This window comes from Pezoporus occidentalis, unplaced genomic scaffold, assembly GCF_034315485.1.
Source record: "Pezoporus occidentalis ecotype Australia unplaced genomic scaffold, CSIRO_AGI_Poc_V1 ctg73, whole genome shotgun sequence".
NCBI classification, from domain to species: domain Eukaryota; kingdom Metazoa; phylum Chordata; class Aves; order Psittaciformes; family Psittacidae; genus Pezoporus; species Pezoporus occidentalis.
The window spans coordinates 2,624,989-2,652,110 of NW_026916082.1; the positions used below are offsets into that span (position 1 = coordinate 2,624,989).

General features: G+C 41.1%; 1 protein-coding gene across 1 annotated transcript in view; it reads left to right on the forward strand.

The window, feature by feature from the left end:
- Positions 1-24,566, forward strand: part of SORCS3 (sortilin related VPS10 domain containing receptor 3) — a 301,150-nt gene extending 276,584 nt beyond the window's left edge. Inside the window, exons 20-27 of the mRNA XM_062601930.1 lie at positions 2,207-2,340; positions 7,102-7,225; positions 9,921-10,033; positions 11,942-12,073; positions 13,926-14,025; positions 15,904-16,009; positions 20,217-20,377; positions 20,971-24,566. Coding sequence (XP_062457914.1) covers positions 2,207-2,340; positions 7,102-7,225; positions 9,921-10,033; positions 11,942-12,073; positions 13,926-14,025; positions 15,904-16,009; positions 20,217-20,377; positions 20,971-21,035 — 935 coding nt within the window. The 3' untranslated portion in view covers positions 21,036-24,566. The remainder of the gene's footprint in view (positions 1-2,206; positions 2,341-7,101; positions 7,226-9,920; positions 10,034-11,941; positions 12,074-13,925; positions 14,026-15,903; positions 16,010-20,216; positions 20,378-20,970) is intronic.
- The last annotated feature ends 2,556 nt before the right edge of the window (positions 24,567-27,122 follow it).

The window sequence follows — 27,122 nt, forward strand, 5'->3', positions numbered from 1 at the left end:
GCTTTTCTGCTGGAAAGAAGCAAGTCAGAAATTTCCAAAACTCAAGAACCATTTTCTTCTTTTTAATTTCAGGCTCCCTGTGTGAAGGAATCAATGTTCCTTGAAGCTTTTATTATGCTCATAATTCCCTCAAAGTCAATCATGGCTGCATTTAACAACCTGTTATTAGAGCATTAACTGTTTTTTCATTCACCTTGGGCCATTAGCTGACAAAAGTGATGGTTACCTGGTAATAACAACCAGCTTTGTATGGATTATCTGATTTTTCTCACAGGAACTGCTTTTTCATGGTGAAGGTTTTAGAACAAAATTCAACAAGGGCCTGGTTGTGCTACTCTGCCTTTTTCTTCCTCAGCCTCTCAAATGTCTCCTTTGAATTTTATAGCATTCTTAGGTGGCCAACTTATTATCTCCAAGGAAGCATTTACGTTCATGCTAACAATGAAATAAAATGATACATCATTACTCAACTTTTAATATATTTGGATGTGCAAGTCAATCTAGAAGGTTTGACCTTGAATCTCAAGTGTACAAACAAAAATGCTTGCTATATAAATTGCCCTTATTATACAATCTGTCTGGTGCTGGAATCCTATGCTAAAAAAAAAAAAACAAACAGGAAGAAAGAAGCTCATTGGCTTTAAGGAACACTAGTTTTCTACCGTGCACATTTATTAGTGGTCAGTCAACATTTCACCTTTCTAGAATCTGCTGTCAGGATGCTCATCTCTTCATTTAGAGGAAATAAAAGATATTAGTGGTTCTCCTCTTACATTCACTGCCACAAAATATTTGGGGGAATCTGCTGTTCTTGGGAACCCAGAGTACTGTTATGAGCAGAGTTCAGGAGTGACTTGCTGGTAGAGACCCCTTGGGAAAGGGTTTGGGGAAAGAAGTTTTAAGGAGCCAAAAGCAAGAATAGACGCCCAATCTACTCGGTGCTGTATGTTGTGGCGGTAAAAGAACAGCTCTTGGTCTCCAGAATCGTAATACCAAGTAAATGGAGAAGTGATTAATGTCTATTTTGTGCTTGAAGAGCTGAGAGGTAACACAAGAAGATCGTCTCAGTTAAAACCAGCAAATCTCCTGCTTCCCAGAATTAATGTTTTATTAAAAAAGAAAGAAAGAAAATAAATCTCACTTCTTTATCTTTTGTTTTACCTTTCCTTCTCATAGTGATAGTCTATCAGCTTGCTATGTTTTAAAAGGTAGCATCCAGAAAGACCCTGTAATGCTGATTTATGTGCAGCTGTTAGGAACTGAAATTTAGTACCAGTAAAACCAAAAATTTAACTGAGAAAGAAAACAGTGGAGAGAGTAAAATCTTTAAACAAACTAGCAAACAAAACCTCACTAATTTTTACACTTTTTTTTTCTGGTGAGGACTCAACTTCTTAATTCTGGACTCCTTGCATGCGACTCATTCTGGGCATTTGCATTTGTTAGACACAACTTGACACTGAAACTGCAGTATTTTCTAAGTCTTTCGGGGAAAAAAACCTTTTGATATTTAAGCTCTTTGATATGCCAATGGACACGTCTTTCAAATAGTTCCTGACTTTTTGCTGATGGCAACTGATTGCTCAAAGACTTCTCAAGGTCAGGCCAAGGAGATACCAAGCTTTACGAAAATCATGGATCTTTCTTCTGGACACTTTCCAAAAAAAAAAAACCAAACCAAAAAAAAAACCCCAAAGAAGTCATAGTGTATTTAATCAAACCATAAATGCCTCATATATAATCCGATATGAGCCACCTTGGATCAAATTATTTTCCCACAAATTTTGGTTAGCTCAGTAGAAGCTTAGTCAAGAAAACACCTTCTTCCTCTCTCATGTCCTGTCCCTCAGGCGTTCAGTAGCAGCTTGCACTATAGTGCAAAGCCAGTTTGTTGTTCTCCCTCAAACTGCATTTGAAAAATTCATCTACACACGGTGCTGACCCTGTCTGAAATAAGCACTGTGGAAAATGCATTCCTGGCTTTGCTAGAATTAAGAGTGAGAAAAACATTGTATGATTACCAGAAGTAATGTGGTATCTTTTTCTGTTGCTTCTTGACTGCTGAAATTCTCTTGTATTGCTGTAATAGAGTCTCACAGCTGACAATAGGCATTTGATTTATTTCAAGGAAAGATCCTTGCTGTTCAGGATTGAGCAGGGAGGATTTAACTCAAAGCCCCTAATAATAAAGTCTCTCTTCCCACAGGTCCAGTGGAGCATGTCCAACTGAGTGTTCCCTTTGTTGCCATCAGAAATAAGGAAGTCAACATTACTGCAGTAGTTTGGCCCAGCCAGACAGGCACACTTACCTACTTCTGGTGGTTTGGTAACAGCACCAAGGTACAGATGCTTTTTAGTTCATTTTTACTTTCTAAGCTGGTTGCACCAGACAGGAAACATTCTCAGATCTAGTAAAAACTCCCTGGTTTTTCTTGGTTTGTGTTTTAGTTTTACTCCTTATCTAAAAAGGTTTGTCATAATCTGAACTTCAACCTTTGTGAGTTTATTTCCTCCTGTCTTTTGTTGGTTTTAGGAGCCATTATGTTTTTACATCTGGTTGTTATCAGCCCTACTGAGCTTTAAAGACCACTGTTATTACCAGTACTCACTTACAACTTAACTGAATTATATACCACTATATATGGATAATACTGGATTTCAACACAGTATTTAAAAACTGCTGGTGTTCAAATAACCAGGGGGGTTTCCATTGTGTACCAGTATGCAGTATATAATGCAGGATTCCAACACAATACTTTAAAACTGTTGGTGTTCAAATAACCACTTGTATCTAGAATTTGAAACTAGACTCTCAATGAATTGTTTGTGTCCACCCGTGGCTATTGTCTACTGCTTCTTAGCTAAAGCTCTTATTGTAGGCTTTAGGAATGAAACAGCTGACACAGGCACTGTCCTCCATTATTACAGTTGTGAAATGTATAACTGATAATTTTGAAATGCAGTATCTGCTGTTATTTAGAAAAGCTGTTTAGGTCACATCATTGTCTACATTATTGAACTGAAATTGAAGGTGTGCACTGAGGTGAGATCACAGTAGAAAAAAATGAGGATTTTACATGAAATATGAAACTTGAGATAAAAAAATAAGAGGCACACAAGTATTTTATTTTCTTTTTGACATAGCTGTTTGCATTTTAACCTCTTACCCTAGCTACCAACAGTAGCAGAAAAGAAAAACAACAGTAAATGCTTTATCTACCTATCAAACATCAAATTAGGAGCTTACTGTAAGAGCTCACCTATTTTTGTGATTATGAGAACTCATAATTGAGTCACTGAAAGAGCTCAGGAACAATAACTGGGAAAGTTGCTGTGCCCTAACTGAGATATGGCAAATAGGCACATACACACATCTAGTCCATGACAAGTACTAGTCCATGGCAAGTATCAGGTAATGACACATAGTTTATACTGCACTGAAACAGAGGGATGCAAAGTCATATTACAGTTCAGATGGTTTTGGCTCACTACACACATGTTGACAGCCATTAAAGTACATTTGAAACAATTTAGGTACTGGTAACTTGATCATCTGCTTAAGCCCTCCAGTATGTCTCAGGTGTCAGAGTTTTCCTGCTATTGTTTTTGTGCTTCATACAGGATTTGATTGTGAATGCAACCTTAAAAAAGATTTTTTAAAATAAAAAGTAATCTAGAAACAGTAGAGCAAAGCAGTGGTGTTTTTGAAGATTTCCATGCAGCTCCCATGGTGCTTGTAATTGGGTTCTAAATATGATCAGTTATCTTTTTTATCTTCTAGCTTAAATTTCAGGCAACTGATTGCTAACAGATAAGGGTGTTTTGGACATAATTGTGTGTGGAGTAGCTGATCCTTATGATACCTAGGGGCATTTGTATGGCTGCTGAAATATGTTGAGGTGTGGATTAGTAAAGATAGTGCACTTACCTGTGGCCAAATCAAAGACCCAGAGCACCTTTCATTCTTTGCAAAGCGTTATCTCCAGCTGCCTCATGACATGTACTTAAACTTCAGCTCTGACAGAAATATGGCAAAGGATATAGACATAAAAGCAGCAGCCGCCTTTTTTTTCAGGACGTGAGTCTGCATCGCAGCAAAATTCCTTTCAGGATGTTTAATATACATGTCAGATTCCTCTGTGTGCCCACTCATAGGCAGACTGTGGTGCTCAAAGTACACGTGGACACTGATTTGTGTATGAATTAAAGGATGAGGTGTGTAACACTGTGCATAGTGGCTGGTATTAAGTGATACACTCTAGTTCCATGCTGAGGAATTGCAGCTTCTTTTCCTTCAGCCCATAGGCAACCCAGACAGAACCAGATGCGTCATGTGTCACTGTGCAGCTCACTAAGGTACTCTGTGCTGCTGCACAGGCAAATATTGTCTTAGACTCAGATGACCTGGCTGAGGCTCTTCTGCTGTCCTCCCCACCCTGCTGGAACCGTTGCACTGAATTTTGACTGTGCTAATTTTTGTAGTATACCCAAAGGCAAATTTGGTTGCATTAACACAGGTCCAGTTTAATAAATGTGCCCAGCTGTCTAATAGTTTTGAGTAAATGAACCTTAAACGACTTGATTTAATTTAGAGTTAGTTTCCAGGTTTGGTTCTTGAATTAAAATTAAGGAGTTGGCTGAATGTTAAAACTCCATGATGGAGGTGAAATCATCCATGATAATGGAATGTCCAGCATACACACATTCAAAAAAGCAAAATTGTAATTTTAAAGGCCAGACTGGTTCCTCTTATGTGCTTTTGCACAGAATCACATCCTGTAACCTCCAGGAAGATTGCTAATATCACTGCAGTTTGATTCAGGCCAATACTGCTCATGCAGGATGGGTGTATATCTCAGTATACATTAGCTTGGTCTCCAGGGCTAGCACACACTGTCACCCTTGCCAGCTTGCTCTGCAGGTCCCATATGATCAAACAGGTTTTGTTCAGGTTCTCTTTTTTCTTACTGCTTTTTCAGCTCATGGATGAGGGGATCAAAGGAAGGTGTCTTTCTGCAGGGAGGGAAATGTGTTCGCCAGTCTGGCCTGTGCCAGTGGAAATTTTGATTTGGCTATGAAAATAGTGTATATGGCCCCTGTTGTGAAGCACAGGCAGGTTGTCAGTCTATTGGATGAAATGTGAGAGTTGGAAAGTGAATGTTTAGGGGTTTCCTCTGGAAACAAACTGGCAGTGTAGTGAAGGGACAATAGCAATGTCCCATAAAATGGCTTCATCTGTGCTTAGACCTCTGTGTGCTTTTTCAATAGAAGCTAGTATCACTATTTCCATTTTAATGGTTTAATCTAAACCAAGAGTTCTGTCTATAGACCAGCTGTCAGATCAATGGCACTGCAAAGGTCTAGACCTTTGGTTTTCAGTTATGGTGGGTTGACCGTGGTTGGATGCCAGGTGCCCACCAAAGCAGCTCTGTCACTGCCCTCCTCAGCTGGACAGGGAAGAGAAAATACAACAAAAGGCTCATTTACAGATTGAGATAAGAACAGGGAGAGATCACTCACCAATTACCATCACTGGCAAAACAGACTCAGCTTGGAGAAATGAGTTTATTACTAATTAAATCAGAGTAAAATAATTAGAAATAAAAGAACAGATTTTAAACCAGCCTTTCCCTCTTCTGTTCCCTTAACTTTACTCCTGATCTACTTCCTCCCCTCAAGCAGCACAGGGAGACAGGGAACAGGGACTGTGGTCAGTTCATCACATGCTGTTTTGGCCGCACCTTCCTCTTCAGAGGACTCCCCTCACTCTTTCCCTGCTTCAGTGTGGGGTCCCTCCCACAGAAGACAGTCTTTCATGAGCTTCTCCAATGTGGGTCCTTCCCATAGGCTGCAGTTCTTCATGAACTGCTCCAGCGTGGGTCCCTTCCACGGGGATCAGAGCAAACTGCTCCAGCGTGGGCCCCATATGGGGTCACAGGACCTGCAGCAAACCTGCTGCAGCATGGGCTCCTCTCTGCTCCAGTGCCTGGAACAGCTCCTCCCCTCCTTCTTCGCTGACCCTGGTGTCTGCAGAGCTGGTTCTGCAGCTGTTTCTCTCAAAGCTGTTTTGGGTTTCCCCCTCTCTTTCTTAACTATGTTATCCCAGATGCACTCACTCCACCACTGATGGGCTTGTCCTTGGCAGGCAGCAAGTCCATCTTGGAGCTGGTATGAGGTCTGTTGGGCATAGGGGAAGCTCCTAGCAACTTGTCACAGAAACAACTAAAACCTTGCCACACAAACCCAATACATCTATATACAAATCTCTTTTTCTGAACATGGTGCACTTTTCCCATCTAGATGTGTATCAGTGTGAGAGTTTCCTGTGTAAAGAGGAGAGCTGTAATGCTATCAAGGACGGTTTTGTTTGGAGAGATGGAGATAAAGTGAGCTTTCGCTGCCAGGTCTCTGAGTTAGCTAAATTCAGGTCAACCGTTCAGCCATATTCAGCCAGTATTGTCAGGAGGTGTTAAGCCATGCTTTCAACCTTGTTAGTATGAGTTTACAGCTTATGGTTGGAGCTATCTTACATGCTCAAAGCATGAACAGGGCAATGCTGGGTACCCTCACCCTGACCTGAGCAGAGTTGCTTTCAGGTAGGTGAACGGATTTGTGCTCATAAAAGTAAGGGCTGGCCCTGAATCTGAGCAATACAGATTGTTTGAAGAAGCATCTGCATCTTTGGTTTATGTTCAGTGCTGGTTTGAGCTGGATCATGTGTTTTGTGCAGCTGATACAGCAACTGTGATGAGTGTGCATATATATGTGTGTGTACAACACTGTTTTCTGCAGCACTAAATCTGCAGTTGCTGACTGTGCTCTACTGAGGTATTCATAGCATAATGGGTTGCAGTCCAGTAGAAGAATATTTCAGGAAGCATCTACTGAAGTGAGAGAAACCTTTGCCTGTGGGCCAGGCAGTTTTCTCTGGGTAGTGTTTGGGCCACAGTTAGGACAGCAGAACACACAAACTTAAAGCAGCAGTCCTGTATCAGGGAGGAAGGATGTTGTGGCTTGGTGGATTAGTCAGGTGCATGTTGTGATCCCAAGTTAATCTCATCCTGATTTTGATATTACCATCTGTGTTTTAACCTCTTGCAGCCCCTCATCACCTTGGAGAGCAGCATCTCATACATCTTCACTGTGGAGGGGATAAACACTGTCACTGTGCAAGTTGCTGCAGGTAACACCCTCATCCAAGACACCAAGGAGATCGCAGTGCATGGTACGCTCAACCTTTTACAATCGGATCTCAGAGGGGTAATCTAAAGGTGAAGAACAAGTAGTCAGTCGCTGTTGAACCAAAATGAACTGTCTGAATTCCAGTGCCTGAAGGAACCTCTGAAGACAAACTGTAAACAAAATAGCTCAGATGTGTCCTGATCACGAAACACAGAAGTGAATTGGATGGGGCAAGTAGCCAAATCTGTACACTCAGCACTGTAGTAAAGTATATTGTGTCTCCTTTGTCTGTCAGTGTGTTGGTACACACTGACTGGGAACTCCTAAAACAGAAAAAGCCACTCTGGAGTTGTAGACAGACTGCCTTCCTTCTGCTTCCTAGGTGTGGAAAGTAGTCATAGTGGAACATTAAGGTAGCCTCAATACAGCTGGTGTATCTCTTTATACCAGTAAAGAGTGACTGGATAGAACATCAAGGGTCTGGAAAGCAGGGGGCAGAAATTACTTTGTTGTTGGTATCTCTGCCCATCTTCCATGCCACATCTGGAGGTCTGACTGTCCACTGGACTTTCCTGTGGGTAATGTTTGGTATGTTCTTGAATATCTGTATGTCATGGGCTCAAAAAAGCACCCTTTGTCAGACCACAGAGCTTACCCAGTTTAGGGCTTAATAAAGGCTGAGTGGAAGAGCTCTCTCAGCAGTTTTGGCAAGGACTTTGAGATTTCTCCAGAGAATGATTTCCACCCTGGGCTAGTCTTCATTGTCCTTTTCCAGTTATTGGCATCCAGCATTTGAGGGAAAGATTTTCTTTGGACAGCAGGCTTTCTTGAGAGACCTGGGCTTCAAATAACTCAGGTTGTGCTGTGTAGTTGAACTATCTGTGTCTGGTTTCAGTAATTAAATATAAATAAATGTCCTTCTGGTGTCTGGAAAGCTGTATGCTCAGATTTAACAACCAGCTAAATAGATATTTATTGATTGCCTGGCTGTGAAATGCAATGGGGTTTTAATAATTTGTTAATATGACTTAGTAATACCCAAACTCGCTATTATCAAATGTAAGTAGCCCTCTACTTGATTGTTTTGAGCACTGCAAATTCAGTGTTTACTTCTGGGAAACTTGCATCTTTCCACTGGTTTCTGGAATAAACCTTAATCAAGAGTATGTGAGGGGCATTGCCACAGATGATCAATGGCAGGTCCCAGTAGGTCCCACAGAGCACTCTTCACTTTCTGTTTTTAAATGTTTTTTTAAGAAATTTTGCCATTCTACTTAAAAGAAACAAAACTTTGGGGTTTATCACAAAGAGAAATTAATCCAGTTGGAATGTTCAAATAGTCTGTACAGCGCCATGCTGCAGATTGACCTGGTCTAAGAAAGGAGTCCTCCTAGACCTCCAGTGATAGTCACATCAAGTCTGAGTATGTAAATGAGTGACACCCTTGGTAAACATGCACCCTGCTAAATTTGAATACTCATCTTTGTCCTGCGTTATTATGGCTCTATGCAGGAAGGCATGACTTTCTGGTGTTAACAGTAGAAGAGATTTATTCAGAGGCTTCTCACTTTGTGATTAACAGACCAGAATTTGCTCAAAAAATAAATTGGACATGGTAGAGACGGTTCAAAAGTCAAAGGCATTATGTGTTGGGCTCTGGGCTAAGCCTTCAAAACTTGAGAAAGTTTCCCTTCTCTCCTTGATTTTTATTTAAATATCAATATTTATACTGCACAATCTAACAAGAAAGAACAGATCTTGCAAAAGATGTAACATAAATGCTGTGCTGCCACATCCCTGCTAGTCTGTGGATTTCAGCTTTAATACTCTTGCTGGTTTCTCTGGATCTAAAACTGGTACCTTCTTACACATGGTTAATGGTGCTTAACTGAAGTGTCTGGAGATCAGGTGCTTCAAGGGGAGACACAGCACATCTCCAAAAAGGAAAGGAGAGAACTTATATCCAAGTGTGATTCCTAGCCTGGATCTGTGTCACCCACTGGCCCAAATCCGTTGTGCACAGTTGTTGTAGGGATTCCAGATGTCTTGGTCTCTGGTGACACCAGAAGGGAGAGTGGGAATTGGAAAAAAAATTAAATTCTTCTGTATTTGACGTCTAGGAAGTTTTTCTTCCTCCCTGCAATCAGTCAATTAGGAAGTAATTTCAAAGTGTTTCATGAGTAGCCATTGCTTGATTAGCCAGTCATTAGCACCACTGGGTTCTGATTTATTGGGGTATTAACCACTCATGGCTTCCCTCTAGGAGTGCAAGCAGATAACACCTGCTTTTGAAAACATTACTTACAGTCAGTGTTTGCCCTGCAGAGCACAGTGCATGCAATTGCACAGATCTTCCAGATTTCAGCCAGATGCTGTCTTTTTTACTGGTCAGCTTCCTCGTAAGCAGTATCTGATGAAGATGAGTGGCAAAGTTACAAAGCCCAGAAGCATTGTGAAGGGAAGGCATCCTCTCATGTTTGCTTCGGTTTCTTGTTGGAAAAGCTGCAAATTGGCACTAGGGCAGAATGTCCTTTATAAAAACTGTTACAAAAATTCTTTTCTTGCAAGTTTTCTGTTCTGCTTAGTGTTAGCAACCCCCTTTTTTTTCTTTCAGCCTTTGCGCTCTCTCTTGCTTCAAGATAATGTAGTTATGGTCTTCCTGTTGTCTTCTGCACCTTTGGCTGGACCTTGAACACTGCCCGTTTAATCTTCCCATAAATACTGGTTTTCTATTCCAGAGTATTTTCAATCTCAGCTCCTGTCATTTTCTCCCAACTTGGACTACCATAACCCTGACATCCCCGAATGGAGACAAGACATTGGCAAAGTCATCAAGAGAGCTCTAGCACAGGTGAGCATCTGTTTCCTTATCTGTAATAATATTGAATAGGCTGTTAGCACATGCAGTTTTCCAACATGCTAGCTTAGAAGAACGGGAAAGAACAGCCATAATGAAGCTATCATTCTAAATCAATAAAAAGCTTCTTAATATTCTGGATCTTTTTGCAGAGTCAAACTATATTGGGAAATTCATGGAAATATTATAATTGCTTTTATTAATGTTTCTGCGGTGCTTTTTAGCTTATAATATCCCTGAGGACTTTACAAATCCTAGATTGTAAAAGTATCATTATTCTTATTTTGCCAGATTGATATCACAGTATCAACTGTTTTCTGCTCCAAACATTTGGGTAGTGTTACTGTGTGTTGTTAAACAGCCGATCCAGTTCATCCCAGAAGACAGACACTGTAGTATGTTGGATGGATGAGGAAGATATTTTTACCTCTTCCTAATAGTCAGGAGTTTCACATGCATCTAAGTGTAGTAACTACTGAACGTTATAAAGCACTACTCCCTTTCCAACTGGGGTAAAAAGGAGGATTCAGAGGGAAAATAACTTACCTTTAAAATACATGACAAAGAAAGGCTTCTGTGGGTGGAAGATACTGAATCTTCCCTTGGGATTAATTAGAATATGTAAACCAGCACTCACATTCTTGCAGGAAAGGAGGCAGAATAATTTATGATATCAAATAGCCTGGGACTTTGGTTTTGTGTAAAATCAGGAGATAGATTTAGGCAAGCTTTTGTGTTTTTTACATTCTGCCAAAAAATGTACCTTGCTTTTCTTTTTCTTTTCTTTTTTTTTTTCCCTTCAACTTCAGCTGTTCTTAGAAACAGAGGCTGATTAATTTTACTAGGAAAGTACGTTCCTGCTCAGCTTTTCTCATCTGCAGCCCACTCAGAATTCACAGTTTATAAGAGCTTCCTTGATTGTTTTCTCATCCTGAGAAAACGCGAAGTTCATTTGTTTAAACTGTTGTTCTCTTTTACTGTATTCAGAGTCAAGCTTGCAGAAAAAGATAAATTAATTAGATTGGAACTATGCATGGTTACAGACAGCAGAAGAAATCCTGTAGAAGTGCTTGCTTGTGTGTATATCCCTTTGTGATTATTTCGGTACAACCTGTGGTCTGTGCTTAGAGGATGGATCACCAAGGATGGGCTGTCCCTTTGATACATTTCAGTTCAGGAATGCAACCAAGGAGCTTGAGGTGGATAGGCACCAGGAAGCTAATGGGGTTAGACTCATAAAGCAAGAGTTCCCGAGGGAGGAGAATCTTCCTGCCCTACTGAGAATGCACAGCTTGGATTTGGGGACAGAGGGGAGTGACCTCAGTGGGTAGGTCATGGTAAAACAGTTGTGAGAGTCAGGTGTGGAACTGACTCTTGGTGCAGCAAACTGAGCAGTTTCTAACACAGCCCTCCCAATCAGCCCCAGTAGTAAAATGTCTCCTACCAGAGTCATAAAGTTATTCGTGTATGGCAAATGTGGATCCTCATAATCTGATATGAGAAGCTGATTGCAAGTGATTTTTTTTCATATGTCCCTGTTAGTTGCACACTTACCAGTGGTTATGCTGAGCCAGACTCTCTGGATCTCACATTGGGTGATTCTTTTGTAGCAAGATGGACTATATGGAAAATTCAGATCTGGAGACATGGTAGGTTTGGACTTGTGTTGAGATCTTTGGATTCAGGTGTGTTGTCAAGACTACATTTGCTTGTATAAGTGGAGTGAATCAGTAGCCAAACCTCTATTTCTGACTCATCAAATGTTCACAACAGCTCATTAGGACCACAGCACCTACAATGGAATTGGTAAATAACAATTTGATGCAAGAGTGTTACCTGTAGTGAATGGAAACATGAGTAACAGAATAACAGCTAGAGACCTCCTTTTTACTTTTCTTTTAGGTGACTGGTATCCCTGATGAACAGATCTTGGTAGCTGTATTTCCTGGGCTGCCTACTTCTGCTGAACTTTTCATACTGCCCCATAAAAACACAACAGAGAGGAGGAAAAGCAGTGAGGCTGATCTGGAGCAAGTAAGGAAAGAAGGATTCATGGAACATTCATACCATTTGGAGATGGGCTACTTAACTTGTGTAGTACTGGATATTGTTTACAATAAGCACAATGGAATTGCAATCATCTGGAACTGTGGCAATATAGTTTATGGCATTAAAAAAAAAAAAAGGCTTTTCTGATACCTCACTGAGATACGTCAGTCTACCAGCAGTGGTTCTTCCTAGATATGTAGCGTGTCCTTTGGGAAGTAGTTATGGCCAAAGGAACCTTTAATATGTACTCCCTCTACTCCCTGAAGGAATGCTAATAGACAGAGGCCAAAGCAGCAAGGTAATATACTGAGGTTTACTAAAACTACATGAAACTCTTCAGCTCGTATATCACTGGAACAAGACCTCTTTTTTCTGCAGCAGTGAATAGTGTGTGCAAACTATATTTGGAAGTTACAATATCCATCCACTTAGATAAATAGGTAATTACAGTGATGAATAGCAACAGTGATATGCAGGCAAGGGAAGAGCTAGGAACAACAGCACTAGTCTGCTGAAGCTTTCACAGTAGAATTACCAAGCGATTAAATCAGCTCTTATAAAGGCAAAGGAGTGAAGTACTGCTGGAAAGGCTGCTTAGCTTTAGCTAATGTTCTTGTATGCGGCATTTTTACTGGATGCAAGCTATGTGTGAGCCCATCTTGAAGTAACTCTTGGAGAAGTAACTCTTCTGTGATTAAACATGAAATAATTCAGAGGACTGCTGAATTCTGTAGAAGCTCTTGCCACCCACTGAGCAAAGTCAGTGCCCTCAGTGTACAACGTTTGTTCTAGGAAGCTAGCAAAGCTGGCCTCTTAAATTTATGGTGGTGAGTGTGCATAAGAGGGGCATTGTGGTGGGAAGGTTTGCAAGGCTTTTTGGAGGGATTTTCTTGAAGTCATTTCTGTCCTGTTCAGTAGGATCTGCCCATATTAAAATCCACTCCAAACAAGCTGTTTTGCCAATATTTCATATGTCAGTATTATACAGACAGCTCAGATTAGATTTCTGACTAGCTGACAGTGAGGCCTGAAGCTCTAGTGCTCTAATTTTATTTGACAGTGTGCTCAGTTGTACTTTGGCACCTGGTTTTGGCTTCCATTTGAGGAGCTCTGCTCTGGATTACAATCCAGGTTCCTTTGGCCATCAGAACTACTCAGTAGCTGTGCCCTGACCATTGGAACTACTCTAGGGAGACTGGGCATTAACAAACTCAGGCTCCAGTGTGACATGCCAGGTATGTGCTCTGAGGCAACCAAATAGCACAGCTGAGTTGCTGAGCCATGGATAAACCTAGTCCAAGGCCCCTCTTCTAAATGAAGGAAAGATATGCAAGTTTGCTATTAATCATCAAAACTGTATTGTTTCATTCCCAACAGCCTATTTGAGTAAAGAAATATTAGGTTGGACCACCTAAATCAATTCCATCATCCACAAATAAAAGGCAAGTATGTCAGTGGTTTCAAAGTGTATTAGATCAAACTCACAGGACATTGTGGAGAGTGAAAAGATCTTTGGTTCTTTTTACTCCTCTTTTACCTCCTCAATATAGGAAAAAAAGAATGCTAACTTTTCTTGGTTTGCTTCTCAGGAGAGGTAGAATGATGCACTGTGTGAGTCTCAAAAGTCCTGTAAGGGAGACTTGCATGCAGTGGGACTCAATTCTGTCTAAAGCACATGTACATGGTTTTCCCCACCCTCATTCTCTTGCTTCCCTTTTCTTTCTGAAGCCAGTAAGAGGTGTTAGTCACCATTCTTAGGCTACATGCATTCCTGAATGTTCTTCAGAACTTGTTGTTTTCTATATTGTAACTACTATATCTCTTATTATTTTGTCAGGTGGTAGAAATCCTTTTTAATGCTCTCAACCAGAACCTGGTCCAGTTTGAACTGAAACCCGGTGTTGAAGTCGTTGTGTATGTTACTCAGTTAACATTAGGTGAGTGTGACGTCAAATGCTTAGATGTGGTTCTCTTGAAGCTTCAGACAACTCTAGAAGAACTAGTCTACATCAGAGCACTCACAGTTTGGTATGTGCTACTGGGGTCCATAGGACTGATCATGCTGAGACATTGTGTAGAAGCAAGAAGTATGAAAAGCAATCCAGCAGTGGCATCTTCATGCACCAGTTTGTACAAGTACTAAAAGTACCTTTTAAGGGTTCCCTATGGCTCAATTAACTAGTGCATTGATGTTTTTCAAGTGTTTTAGAAAATCAGGCAAATGGTGTTCTATTAAGCCCTCATTGGGAACCTGTGTTATTCCGTGGGAGTATTACTATCATGGATATTGGATCAAATCCTTATTGCAAAGGGTTTGTTAATGTTATGACTAGCCAAGAAACTTTATAGGGGCAAAATACTCATGAAAAGAGGATAGAGACCTCTTACAGGAAATATTGAATATTGACTTCTACAAATTAGAACTTATTTAAATTTCAATGCTACTTATTTCCATTTTTGCTCCAAGTAATGAATAGTCACTTTAAGCTTCATCACCCTCTTTACTTTAAATCACCCTAGCGTGAAGCTCTCAGCTACTGCTGAGAATTTTCCCCAGCCTAGAGTAAAGCTCCCAGCTATTTCTGAGACAGCGATGACTACAGAGGAGATGATGGATTTATTTTTACCCTTGCCATTATCTGAAATGTGGGATCTTCTGCATATGAAGTTGCTGGTAGCCGCTCAAAAAGATTGGGATTCATGTCCCATGATAATACACTTTACCTTCTTTTGACATGAGACTCAGAGAGCCAAGAGCTGGGCTAAACCAAAGCTCATGACCTATGCTACAGGTAATGCCTTTTTGCCTTCACTGTCTGACTGTTGTGTGGGGGTGAGAGTCAGATGTTAATAAGAACAGGCTGGAATGAATTAATGTGCAAAACCGCAAATGAAATCCAAATATCTGCAGACTCCAGATTCAGAATCTGGGTTTGTTCTAGTAAGACATTGCAAAGTGTGGAATTAGCTTAAAGTGCTCAATTATTCTCATGTATTTTGACTCAGTTGAAATGACAGTCAGTTGATTTGCACATGAGTCCATCGAAGCAGTAGAAGCAGAATACTGTCAGTATCAGACTCTTAGGTGTGAAAATTTGGTGATGGAACCAAAGTGACTCTATTTACATAGACTTTGTACCATCTTCTGGGTGACAGGAAAGGAATAGAGAATAGTAAAAGAACAAACCCAAATATTTATGTGGAGTGAAAAACACTCAGCTGCTACTTAGAATCATTTGTGCATCATTAGAGACAATGGATGGATCAAGTCTACAAAATACTATAACATAGTGCATGCTTGGGTCCAAGATTATTGCTCTGGGCTCCCCTACTGACTCTATGGAAAAGACTGTAAGGTCCAAAGCAAGGAATAACCTTGAGGCTTCCCATCAGACAAGATCCCTGTCACATGTGAGACAGACACGTCTTTGGAAAATGGGAGTCGTGCTGTTAACAGATGCTTTGAAGTAGCTTCTCCAAAGGGGAATAGACGTGCATTAGACACGTCCCTGGAAAAGGCTGAAAAGCAATAGCCCAGAGTGCTATCACAGGAGTGGTCAGCCATTCAGCTAAGCATGGCTTGCTGTGCCTTTCACTAAGAGATGTTAGACTGCACTGTCTTGAAAAATGAGCTTGGCTTTCAAAGGACAAGAGAGACAATTTGTTTCCTACTGATTGGTCTTGCAAAAACAGCATGCACCATGCAGTGGTGATAAAGCAGATGTAGGAAAAACAGAGTTAAGCTTAACTCTCTGGGAGTTATGTGTTCCGTAATAATATCTTGCAGATGTAATGCTCTTCCTTTCCTCCTGCAGCACCCCTTGTTGATTCCAGCACGGGTCACAGCAGTTCGGCGATGCTGATGTTGCTGTCTGTAGTATTTGTAGGCTTGGCTGTTTTTTTAATCTACAAATTCAAGAGGTAAGTTGGGAAACTTTGGGGGATGGGAGGAAGAAGCACTGGGTGGTTTACAGGAACTCTAGGCAGATCAGCTCCTGGATTGCAGATGAAGAATGGGTTATGCTGGCCTAAGGCTTAGACCAGTATAATTCCCTATTTCTCAAATATAGAGAAAAGACAATCTACTGCCCTTCGACCCCAAACTCAGTGCTCTTAAACATCAGCAAAAGCTCAGAACTCAGACTGTGACCTGCATCAGCAGATGTGTTTGTACCATAGATCAGAAATGGGGACACTGTGTGCTCACTGAGTACGGAGCTACACAATGCAGACTTAGTCAAGAAAATGCACAGTGGATGTCTTCATACAGTATATATCCATTTGGCCAACTGCCTTACTGCAGCAGTATCTCATTTGTATCTTGCAAAGTGAATAGTTTAGTCTTGCAGGGGAACAGGTGTGATTATGTTAAAGGTGGGAGACTCAAAGCCAGAAAATTTTGTGTTAAGCATCAAAATGCCTTTGGGAATCTGTGCTGAGATTTTCTTTGCCAGATGTTAATATAAACCTTTTGCCTCCAGGCAGGATCTAGGCTGGCCCATGGCACTTTGCTGCTGCCATCTGTGAAACAAAACTGGCAAAACTGGGATGAGAATGGCCTGTTTGCTGAAGGGCTGCCTTTCGAGAGTATATATTAGGCAGATGGAGATCCTTAGGAGGAAGTTTGCATTCATTACAGTACTTACTGTGTTAAATGGTCTGTGTGCCCTGATTCTGTCCAGTGGCAAAATATTGTATTAGAAGCATAAGTTGAGTCTGACTTTGTAAAAAAACCCAACAACTTAAAACTGGACAGAAGTAGTTCCTCCAAATTGGGAAGCTATACTTTTTCTTGCCCAGATTCCAGCTATATTTCTTCCTCTAGCTTTTCTGCAGCCCAAGGTAAGCTGAGTAGTCTAATGATGCTAGTGGGATACAAACAATGTTAAAAACTGAATGATAAGACAGACGTATCTTATCCTAGTCTCCAGGTTCAAATCCCCCCAAAATTTCTAACCACTTGCATTAACCATTGTCAAAATCAGTGGGCTGTGCTGCTTCTAGTGCTTGACCCTGTTTGCATTAAGATCTGTTACCAAGCCTTCACTGACTTCAGTGGCCCAGGACAATATCCAGAGAGCCCATATGTGTGAATCTGCTCAGGTGCAGATTTCCAGGCCTTCAGTGTGACTTGCTTGTTGCACATTGAAATCCTCGCTCAGCTTCTGGAGGTGTAATACAGGTTTCCAGGTGAACGGGGAATGGAACATGGGACTTGTTTAAGGCATTGATTTAATAACTTGTTGGGAAAGCAGCTGCTGGTTTCTCTCAGTCCCAGATGTAGGAAGAGGAAGGCAAGGAAGTCTCACTGGGACATGTGTCAAGATGTAGGTACAACACTTTGTAAGTTGTGCTTTTCTTTGTGTCTTGGTGAGACAGTTTCTTAGATTTGGCCTAATGTCTGGCTTTGTGGTCACCAACCAGTTACCAGAAAGAAGGATCTGTATATTTTAGCTGCCAGAAAGCAGTGAGGTGCTGGGTAATCCTCTTTGCTTTGGCAGTCTCCAGGTCATGTTATGCTACTACAGCACATAAAACTGACTCTTGTGCTACTTGCATCTTGAGACTCGAGCTTAGAAGCCATCAGCCAAGTGCTGTGCTCCAGGGCTGGTAAGACCCTGTCTTGTTAAAATCTATCTGAAAACTGAATGTATCATAAATTGGGAGTGAGGGGTAACGTAGTTGAAGCATAAGTTTTGCTTAGCCCAAAGCTCATCCACTTAGTTTTGTTGCCAAAAGAGCAAACCCAGGTCAGACTGACAAAGCTTAGAATTAAGTATCACAGTATCACACTTAGAATTAAGGGACCTCAAAAGATACCAGAGCAGGAGTGTACACAGGAATGTGTAGGCGGGCTTGATTTTTAGCTTGATTTTTTAGAACAGAAAGCAACTTTTCAGCTCTGTCTGAATCTTCTGGCTCAATGGATCAGAAGTGAGAACATGCAACAATTCTTAATGGTAAAAAAAGGTAAAAACAAAAACTTTCCTCTAGCTCTCAGGGATGGAGAGGTCCCTTAGCCGTATGTACTTTTCTAAGTAAAAGTGATCCTAGCCTGGATACAGAACTGCTGCTTACAGGAAAAGGTTGTGGGGAGAGCATGGGCCTCCATGAATTTTTAATTCTAAAATTTTGTAGAATCTGTGCTTTCTGGTTTGAACACAGACTCCTTATTGTGAATCCATCAAGTTATAGACCCAGCAGGCATGTCAAACACTGCTGCCAGAGAGGTGTTGAGGAGTCTGGATAGAAAAGGAAAGAAGGGGGAAAAATAGGGAAATAATCTGTAAAAAGATTTTTTCTTTTCTGGGAGATTGAGCATACAACAGGTAAATATCCTATGTGTATGGGTGGTGAATAACTGGGCAATTAGTGTATGTGTGTCTTGGGGCAGGAATGCAGGAGTGTGTGTGCGTGCATTTGTGCTCAGAGATGTATAGTGGGACATTGTGGCCACCTATGTTGGAAGGCACAGCAGGGTTAGGTGTGTGTGTACGGATGCACGTATGTACAGCTGTCTTGGTTTCTTTTTCCCCTAACTCTCTGGAGTACCTGGAGGCCCTCTGCCTCACAACTCTAAAGAGCTTTTCTCACCTTTCCTCAGAAGACTCTCACTTCTCTACCACTCCATTGTTTGGAAGCAAAACTAACTTATCCAGTATCTCCAGGCTTGTTCTCCTGTCCATGTGTCTACACACCTCCAGATGTATTCTAGGCACTTAAATCCTATAGGAATGCATTTGTCCTCTGCAATCCAACATGTGCATTCCCTGTGTAGTGCTTATGTCTTCTAGTGGCTTTAAAGCATGCCTGAAGGTTAAAAAGAAAGGTTAGAAGGCAGGGAGAAGAATATGAGGTTTGTTAACTGTTGCTAAACATCATAAGTATGTCCTGACTTGCTGCTGGTTAAGAACAGAATGCCAAATCAAGACAATAGCACAAGAGGTTAGAGGACAGAGCTTCTCTGGAGTAAAATCAGCATAGGTCTATTGAATTAAGGAGAGCTAAGGCAATTTCCACTGCTTTCAATCTCTGACATATCCAACAGCAGACAAGTTAGCATAAAGGTATGGCATTTTATATAGCCTCCTTTGAATTCTTCTTTCTCTCTCCTGTGTGCTTTAAGACACTGAAAACATTCTCTGAATTTTCCTCATTTTAGCAGGGCCATTAGCAAAACCAGTCAGTCACCTTCCCACAGGCAACTACACACAGATAATCCTAGCAACCTCCGTGATGCTTAACACATTACTTTTCAGTTCTCTCATTTTAAACTTGCATTCCTCCAGGGATTACTATCTAACCATCTGTGCTAGGCCTATCTAACCATCTGTGCTAGGCTTATCTATCTGTCTAACCAACTGACTTTCAAGAATATCTTTCTAGCAGTCCAAGTTAACTTCTCTTGAAAGAAGAAGAAATAATCCCTTCACTTTCATGGCTTCCTGAGCAACAAGAGGAAATAAGTCTGCAAATTTGCATGATCTGTGTTAGCATGGCAAACTGTTTTTGCAATGAAATGGCAACAAATAGACTTTGGCTGGGTGTTATAAAGTCTAAATCCTTCGTGTACTCTGAGGCAGGACCAATTCTTTATAACTCTTTCTGATGTGGCAATTCTTACTGAGTCAGAGTGGGCCTGTCAATAGAAGCAAGTGAGGCTATTTTTTTTTCTCAGTTGATAGTAGTGCTCAAATTGATTTTTACTTTTGGTTTCCAATGCACCACTGATCATATAATAAATACTGGGAGAGTTGGCAGTTGCAGCTGATTCTGCTTAGTTGATTGCTGGGTGCAGTATCCACTGTGTGCACAACTTCTTATTTAAAAGGGCAGGGACCAGAACATTTAGGTTTACAGCTGGAAGAGACTTTAAGCACAGGATAGGAAGGCAGTGGCCTGAGATTTGGGGTAGCTTTAGGCTGTTGTTAGAATTAGTGGATGCTAATGGCACTTTCAGAGCTGAACTTCACTGTGATGCTTTCACCATTCTGAGAGCTGATATTTGCATCACTGTCAGGGCTGCATTTCTGGGATTGGTCTCAGTTTAATCTGTCTGATCAGTCAATGACATACTGAGGATCCCAGTGTTACAAAATATAACCCCTCATTTTCTTTTCCTGCACAGGAAAATCCCTTGGATTAACATCTATGCCCAAGTTCAGCATGACAAGGAGCAGGAAATGATTGGCTCTGTCAGCCAAAGTGAAAATGCCCCCAAAATCACTCTGAGTGAGTTCACAGACCCCGAGGAGCTGATGGACAAAGAGATGGACACACGAGTGATGGGTGAGAGACAGCCCTCAGCTGGGGATTGTTTCACAGTCTGGGTAAAGTTGTTGGTTATTGGGGTATTAGGAGAGGCAGCCACTGTGACCCCAGGTACAAGCAAAGCCTGAGGCACGGAGATAGGAAGCAAATCTCTCTCTACAACATGGTAACAGGGAGTTTTTCTTACAGTTCTTCAGCTTTTCTCACAGTGGTACATGACCAGAGTAGAAACCTAAAATAGCAATAGCAATAATAGCTGTTGCTCACACCTATGCCTCCTCGTGACCCTGTCTCTCCTGTGAAGGCATCCCGAATTCCCTGAACCCTCAGAAAAATCAGCTGAACCAAGTTTCCGCTGTTGGTGTGTTATCATTATAATTGAATATGTCCCTAATAGCTTAATGAGTTTATTGCTGCTCAACTGAACTGTATTAGCAAGTTTTCTGCATGCTCCATGCTTATTGCAAATGCATAAAAAAGATGTGTTACTTTTAAGCACTTTTTCTGTCATTACACTTACACAACCACATCCTAAGAAAGAGTGAGAAGCAATATAGAACAAACCATTAAGGCCACTGCCCTGACTCTCTTCTCCATTTTCTCCTCCACAGGAAGCATCTCAACAATTGCCAACAGTGAAAGCACAAAGGAAATCCCCAACTGCACTAGTGTTTAATACTGAGAATCCACTTGGTCTACAACATTTCTGATTTTTTTATTTGTAATAATTATTGTTATAATTATTATTATTATGAAAAAAGAAAAGAGTTATATGTCATTATTATCATTTGGGAGGGGGTGGGGTGGGATTTTTCTGTTTACCAGGGCTGCATTCATAAATAGCAGGGGTTCTTAATATTTAGGAATACTCATCAGATTAGAAAGAAAAAGCAAAGAACAAGTCAAGTGAGCAGTAGGATTTGAATGCCAGCCTCCTGTTAAATACAGAATGGGAATTAAGTATTCAAATTAAACAGGCAGGTATAGTACCTTAGGCAACACATTGTAGGTAAATTGTCCCTTTTCAGCCTTTTTCAAAATAACTCATGAATCAGCTATTTCATCATCCCGGAGGGCTCAGGCTGGGTTGCTGGACCAGGCTCTGCAATGTGCCAACAGCCGTAGCTTTCCAATGACATGCATGTCTCACTGTTTGCAGGATCTTGCCTCTTTTAATTGCTTTTAATTTCAGTCACCCTCTGGCACTGTTGACTGCTGAGAAAGGGAAAAAAACATCAGAGCAAACACACATTTTGGACCGTAGATTGGCTGGAGGGGACAGCACCATAAGCAGTGAAGGAGCACGCCTGAGTTTATGAATGCAGCCCAAACCCCGTGCATGTGTATAGCGAGGATGCCGAAGGCCTATTGTAGATAATTACAATGTACATAGCTTTTTATTTCTTGGGAAATAATTTAATGTTTAGTAAAAGAAGATATGTTTGAAACAAAACCTGAACCACAAACACACATGCACGCACATGCACGCACGTACACACACATGTGCGCGCTCTCGTACACTCCAGCCAACCAGGGACTGTGGTGAGCATTTGAATCACGCTTTGGTTCCAAGCCGTGTTCCAGTTGTCTGTCATATTTCAATCTGACACTGCTGTCTATAAACAGCATAGTTTATTTCTCTTTGTAGAACTGCAAGCCTTTTTTTCGTATATAGGGCATCATTTCCTATGATGGAGCAGAAAAGGATATTAGCAGGATAGACTATAAGCCTGTCATGCATATTTTAATAATGTTCATCATCTGTCCACCTCTGTCACTGTTATCCATTTCTGAGAAAGATCTTGGTGACATCCATTAGGGAAAATGAGGAAAACAAATGTGAAATTATCATCATCTCAGTGTGGGCAAATACCAGTGTGTTTGCGGTACCCAGTACAACCTGAACTCAGCAGTAGGCCAGGGTGCAGTAGCTTTGCTCCCAGTGACAAGTCATGCTTTTAAAAGTTAAGCTAATGAAGTAAAGTGCTATTCGGGATGCATAAGGGTAATAAATTTTGGCTGAATATAATGCATGTGATTAGGGACTGCTCTTTGGAGAGGGGAATGGAGGGTCAGATCTGCATAACTTTGCTTGGAAAGGTCTTTCTTATGCGTGCTGTAGAACAGCTGCTTCCAATTTTGGATGGAAATGCCATCAGAGTAATTTCTGCATGGTGGGTTGGTGCTTTCTGATAAGAACAGGGAGGTTAATTAAGAAAAGACAGTGAAAAACCTCTTTAGGAATCTTCTAGCACACTGAGTTGAGGATATACCTCAGGAATGGCGGAGTTTTGGGGCAAGAGGTTAAATTAGTGGTGAGTTACTTTTATCCATTTGAGTTAATGATGTTAAAAATGCACCTTATTCTGCAAATATTGAGTTCTAAGACTCAGCAGGAATTTAAGGAAGATTGAAGGCTCATTTGGGAAGATGTTCTAGTGTTTGTGAGGTAACAGATGACAAAAATGGCAATGTTTGCTACCCTTTTTTTAGGATCTGGATACAGGACTCCACATCACTTTTAGTACATCTGGACAGAAATTCAAGATGGCTAGAATTTAGGTGTTACTTGCTACCTCTCTGCATTGCAACGTGCCAGATGGCTACAAACCAGTTTCAGCTACATGTGTTCGCTTTGTTGATGGGCTGGAATGTCTTTCAGAGTTTATAATCCTGATGGGTCTGCAGGTGGAGAGAAAAGTAGTTAAACACAGTTTGGAGAAAAACACAGGGCATATTTAAAGACCCAAATTGTAAAGCCAAAATGTAGGGAAATACTGTCCTAAAGCTAAATATTCTCAACCCTTCTCCTCCATTTCAGTCAGGCTTGTAGGGCCTTTCTCTTGATTTAAAAATATTTTTCTGTTTCCTCTCTTACTTTTCTGCTCTAGTTCCTAATATAAGCTGAAGAGTGATGTCTGTGTGATTCTATTTAACCTTGAGTTTCCATCCATCGCATGTGCATAAACTGTTGCATTACTGTCTCTGCTCTACTGAAACACCAAAGTAGTTTACAGTAATGTCCCAATCTGGTGATAACACTGTTAGTGCGAGGCCACAGCTTCCCACTTAGGTTTAGATGGGAGAGATCTATGTAAACAACAAGGCCTGTGTGCCTTGAGCTGAACTGTGGGCTGATCTCAGTCTTTGCTGATCAGTGGGGTTGGAGGGACTGCTTTTGTGAGCTGCTCTAGAGGACTGAATGTGAAATACTCCTTGTTTTCTGTATTAGCTTTTTCTTTTATAAACCAGGAAACAAAGTGAAAGTGTTCATTGCTGTTTGGAGTTTTCTAGGTTTTCCATGGGATTGATCTCATGTTGATTTAAAAAGAAAGGCAGAGTATTGCAGTTTTCACAATTTCTTTCCACTCTTTTTTGCAGTTTTTTTTTGCATTTGTTTTATATTTTTTCCCTTTACAGTCTTAAAGGTGACCAATAAATATCTCATAACAGATGGGACAAAGCAAGGATGAAAAGTTGAGAGTAAGCTGTTGAAAAAATGGAAACGTTTTTACTTCTTAAAAATAAATTTAATCTCAATGGAGGATGTGAAATTTCTGAATTATACAGTTAACTTTTTGAGAAACATCTGTCCAGAAAAACATTTTCAGTCCAAAATTATCCTAGAGGCACTACAAAATAAATAAACAAACAAAAATACATGGAGCAAAAATTAAATGTCAAAAGACCCTACCTGATTCCTGGGTTGGTTCAAACTTCACGATCTGTGAGATTTATTGGGTATTACTACTTTTTAACATAGTTTGTCACCCTGCTGTCTGGACCACAGTGTGCTCCACCTACATCTGGAAAAAGCTCTCTAGGATGTATATGGGACCACATTTGCCAGATCATACCTTCTGCATTAGGGCACAGCTATGGATGATGGCAGCAGAAAAAAAAAAGCCTGTATTTATGACTGAAAGCTGCTCCTTTAGGATATTAGATGGGTAACGAGTATGTCCCAATGGGATAGCTAGGGCTCTGTCTATCCATGGGATCTCTGTAAATTGGGATTGGGCACTGGCGATCTTTTTTGGAAGGCACCAAACTGCGGCATTAGCAGAGTATGGAGTATTGGCCACTGTTATTTGTATATGTCATGCTGGGAAATAACAACTTGGGGGTGTCATGAAGTTTTTTCCCCTTCAAATTTTATCCTGATGAAAATGTAATGGAAATCCTTGAAGCTGTAGATTATTATTTACCTGAGTAACGTGGGAAAGAGCCAATGCCATGAATAGAATGTAAATACCTACCATACTGTGGTGATGTATAAAGAGGAAAAGAGAGAGAAAGTGAGAGCAAGAGACTGGGTCAGTGCCCTCTATCATTGTCAGCTTTTCCCTCATAATAGATTCTACCTGTTTAGGTGTATTTTAAGAATAATGCATGAGACCTGAGGACTAGATGAAGCTTTTGGCTCTGTATGGCTGTCAATCTGGTATAAACACCCTGACCAATCTGATATAAACACCCTGATCAATCTGATATAAACACCGTGATCCTCTACTTGGTTTAACCTGTACTTGAGAGCCCCAACACTAAGCCTGGAAGTATCAGAGATGAGGCTATAGCGACTGGAGACTGCAGAGTTTCTCAGTTGCAGTTGCCATCAATAAGAGCGTGTGGAGGAGAGTGTGCATTTTCTTCTGGAATAACCTTTGCTTTCAGGGGTGTGCAAAGATAACCTGTTCTCCTCTCATTCCCTTCAGTCAGTTCCCACACACATTCCAGGTCTGACAAACCAAATCCGAATCTCATTCCTGATGATGATGGACAGTGCATTAAACCCAAACCACCACCATGGTTTTGAAGGATTAAATGAGACAGACAATTGCAATACCTGTATTAAACTCAGTAATACAAATGCATGAGTCATATATATACATATATATATATACTGTTCTTGGTTTTATTGTTCCATTTGAATATTTCTACTGTAAAAAAGGCAGTGGTTTTGAAATTGTTGAAAATAAATGTATTTTTGTACATCAGAGTTACCCCGGCTGCTCTTTCAGTGCTTGTTCTTCTCAAATTGCCTTTCGGCAAAGTCTGCTCTGTCTTCACTGAGTTTTCATTGCCATGTCTAGCCCTCCAACCCTGTCATTCAGGGTAATGCAAAGCACATGGAGGGTCAACAGAGAAATGTGTAAGGCAAGATAGAGTATAAAACAACTACATCTCTTTCTTACTGCTCCCCTCCAAAAGTCCTCTCTTTCTCTTTACATTCCACAGGCTGATTCTCTTTGAAGACTTGGGAGGTGAATAGGAGGGCACATCTACTTGTTTATGCAGACAAAGCCCCATGTATGCCATGCTCTCGTCTAACAGACTTCAATGTGAAAGAGGCTGTAGAGTGCCCATGGTGGAAAAAAAGAAGGGAAAAAGAAAAAAAACTTCTTTACTACTTGGCATAAGAGACTGTTTAGAAAGGAAAAGAGAGCATGGAAATGTGTCTCTGGATATGCATCAGCATTCTCACTCCATGGGCATATATACTCATGCTCTCCCTGCCCTTTTCTTTAGCTCTGGAAGTCCACAAACTGCAGATTTCTGGAGCATGGCAGTTACCTGGGAAACACCTCTCCACAGCTGCCTTTTGCTTATGCTCCTTCCCAGGTGTCCACTTTTGGTCTCGGGGAGGGGAGACAAATCTTTGACCTGACCTGATGGAGATAATCTTTTATGTACATATTACTTCAGAATGCAGCTGGTATCTGTTTAATTCTCCCTTTTGAAATTAGCTATCAGTTATTTCTGTTCTTCCTTTATGTCAGTAAGCTGAAAAGGTCAGGCAACCAAGACTACGTTGGCCATCTCTGGGAGTGATGAGAAGCCTCCCGCATCATGGAAAATCACTCAGCTTTTGAAATCTTTAGGTCTGGCCCTTTACAGCAACGCCAGTGTAACATTTCTATTCATGGAATCCTGAAATGAAGTAAATGAAGTAATGAACAGACAAGCACAAATAATGACATTACCATGGCTTAACCGGCTACCGCTGAGACCCAGTAATCATCTATGTGCAGAAACCCAGCTAAGTACAGCTGTGAACTCAAATGCAGGCACTTAAACATCAGCCTTTATCATACTCTGGAAACATGAGCTCAATCTTTTCCTGAATCCAGCTGTTTTTCTGTAACAGATGGAATTATGCCTTTATTAAGAGCAGTGTAAGCATTGTTTGCTACATTGTGGTATTCTTACGGCTGTGCCAAATACACCCTTTTCCTGGTGCTGCTCAGGAAAAGTACATCATAACTGTTCCTGAAGCCAGCTCATCAGTCATCTTTCCCTCGTCACTGTGGTGCTCATCAGCACCCAAGGCTGCCATGCTGGGTGTTGGACATCTGTAGTACAGGAGAGAAAAGTACTGTCAAGGCCATTTTACCCAGCTTGGTGTGTTGATACTGAAAAGTTTGGCTTGGCTTGGGCTCGCTGACTAACGAAGCTCCTGTGCTCCTCGTGCAGTGAAAGCCTTTCATTACCTGTATAATGGGAGCACCTAGAGATGAGATGCTGAGAACACATCAACCTCGCACCCACCACTGAATAAACCACAAGTGCAATGAGGCTTGGCTGGGGTCGGCTACATCCTCACCCACACACTGCAGCAGAGGACAGAGATGGAGGAGGGTGCATGCCTGAACCAGCCAAGGCTCTGTCTTCATGCTCTTTGAGGAACTGGCCTGGGTTCTGCTGTAAGGCAGAATCTGAGAGGCACCTGATGGACTTGTACTATACTGGAAGATGAGTGCCC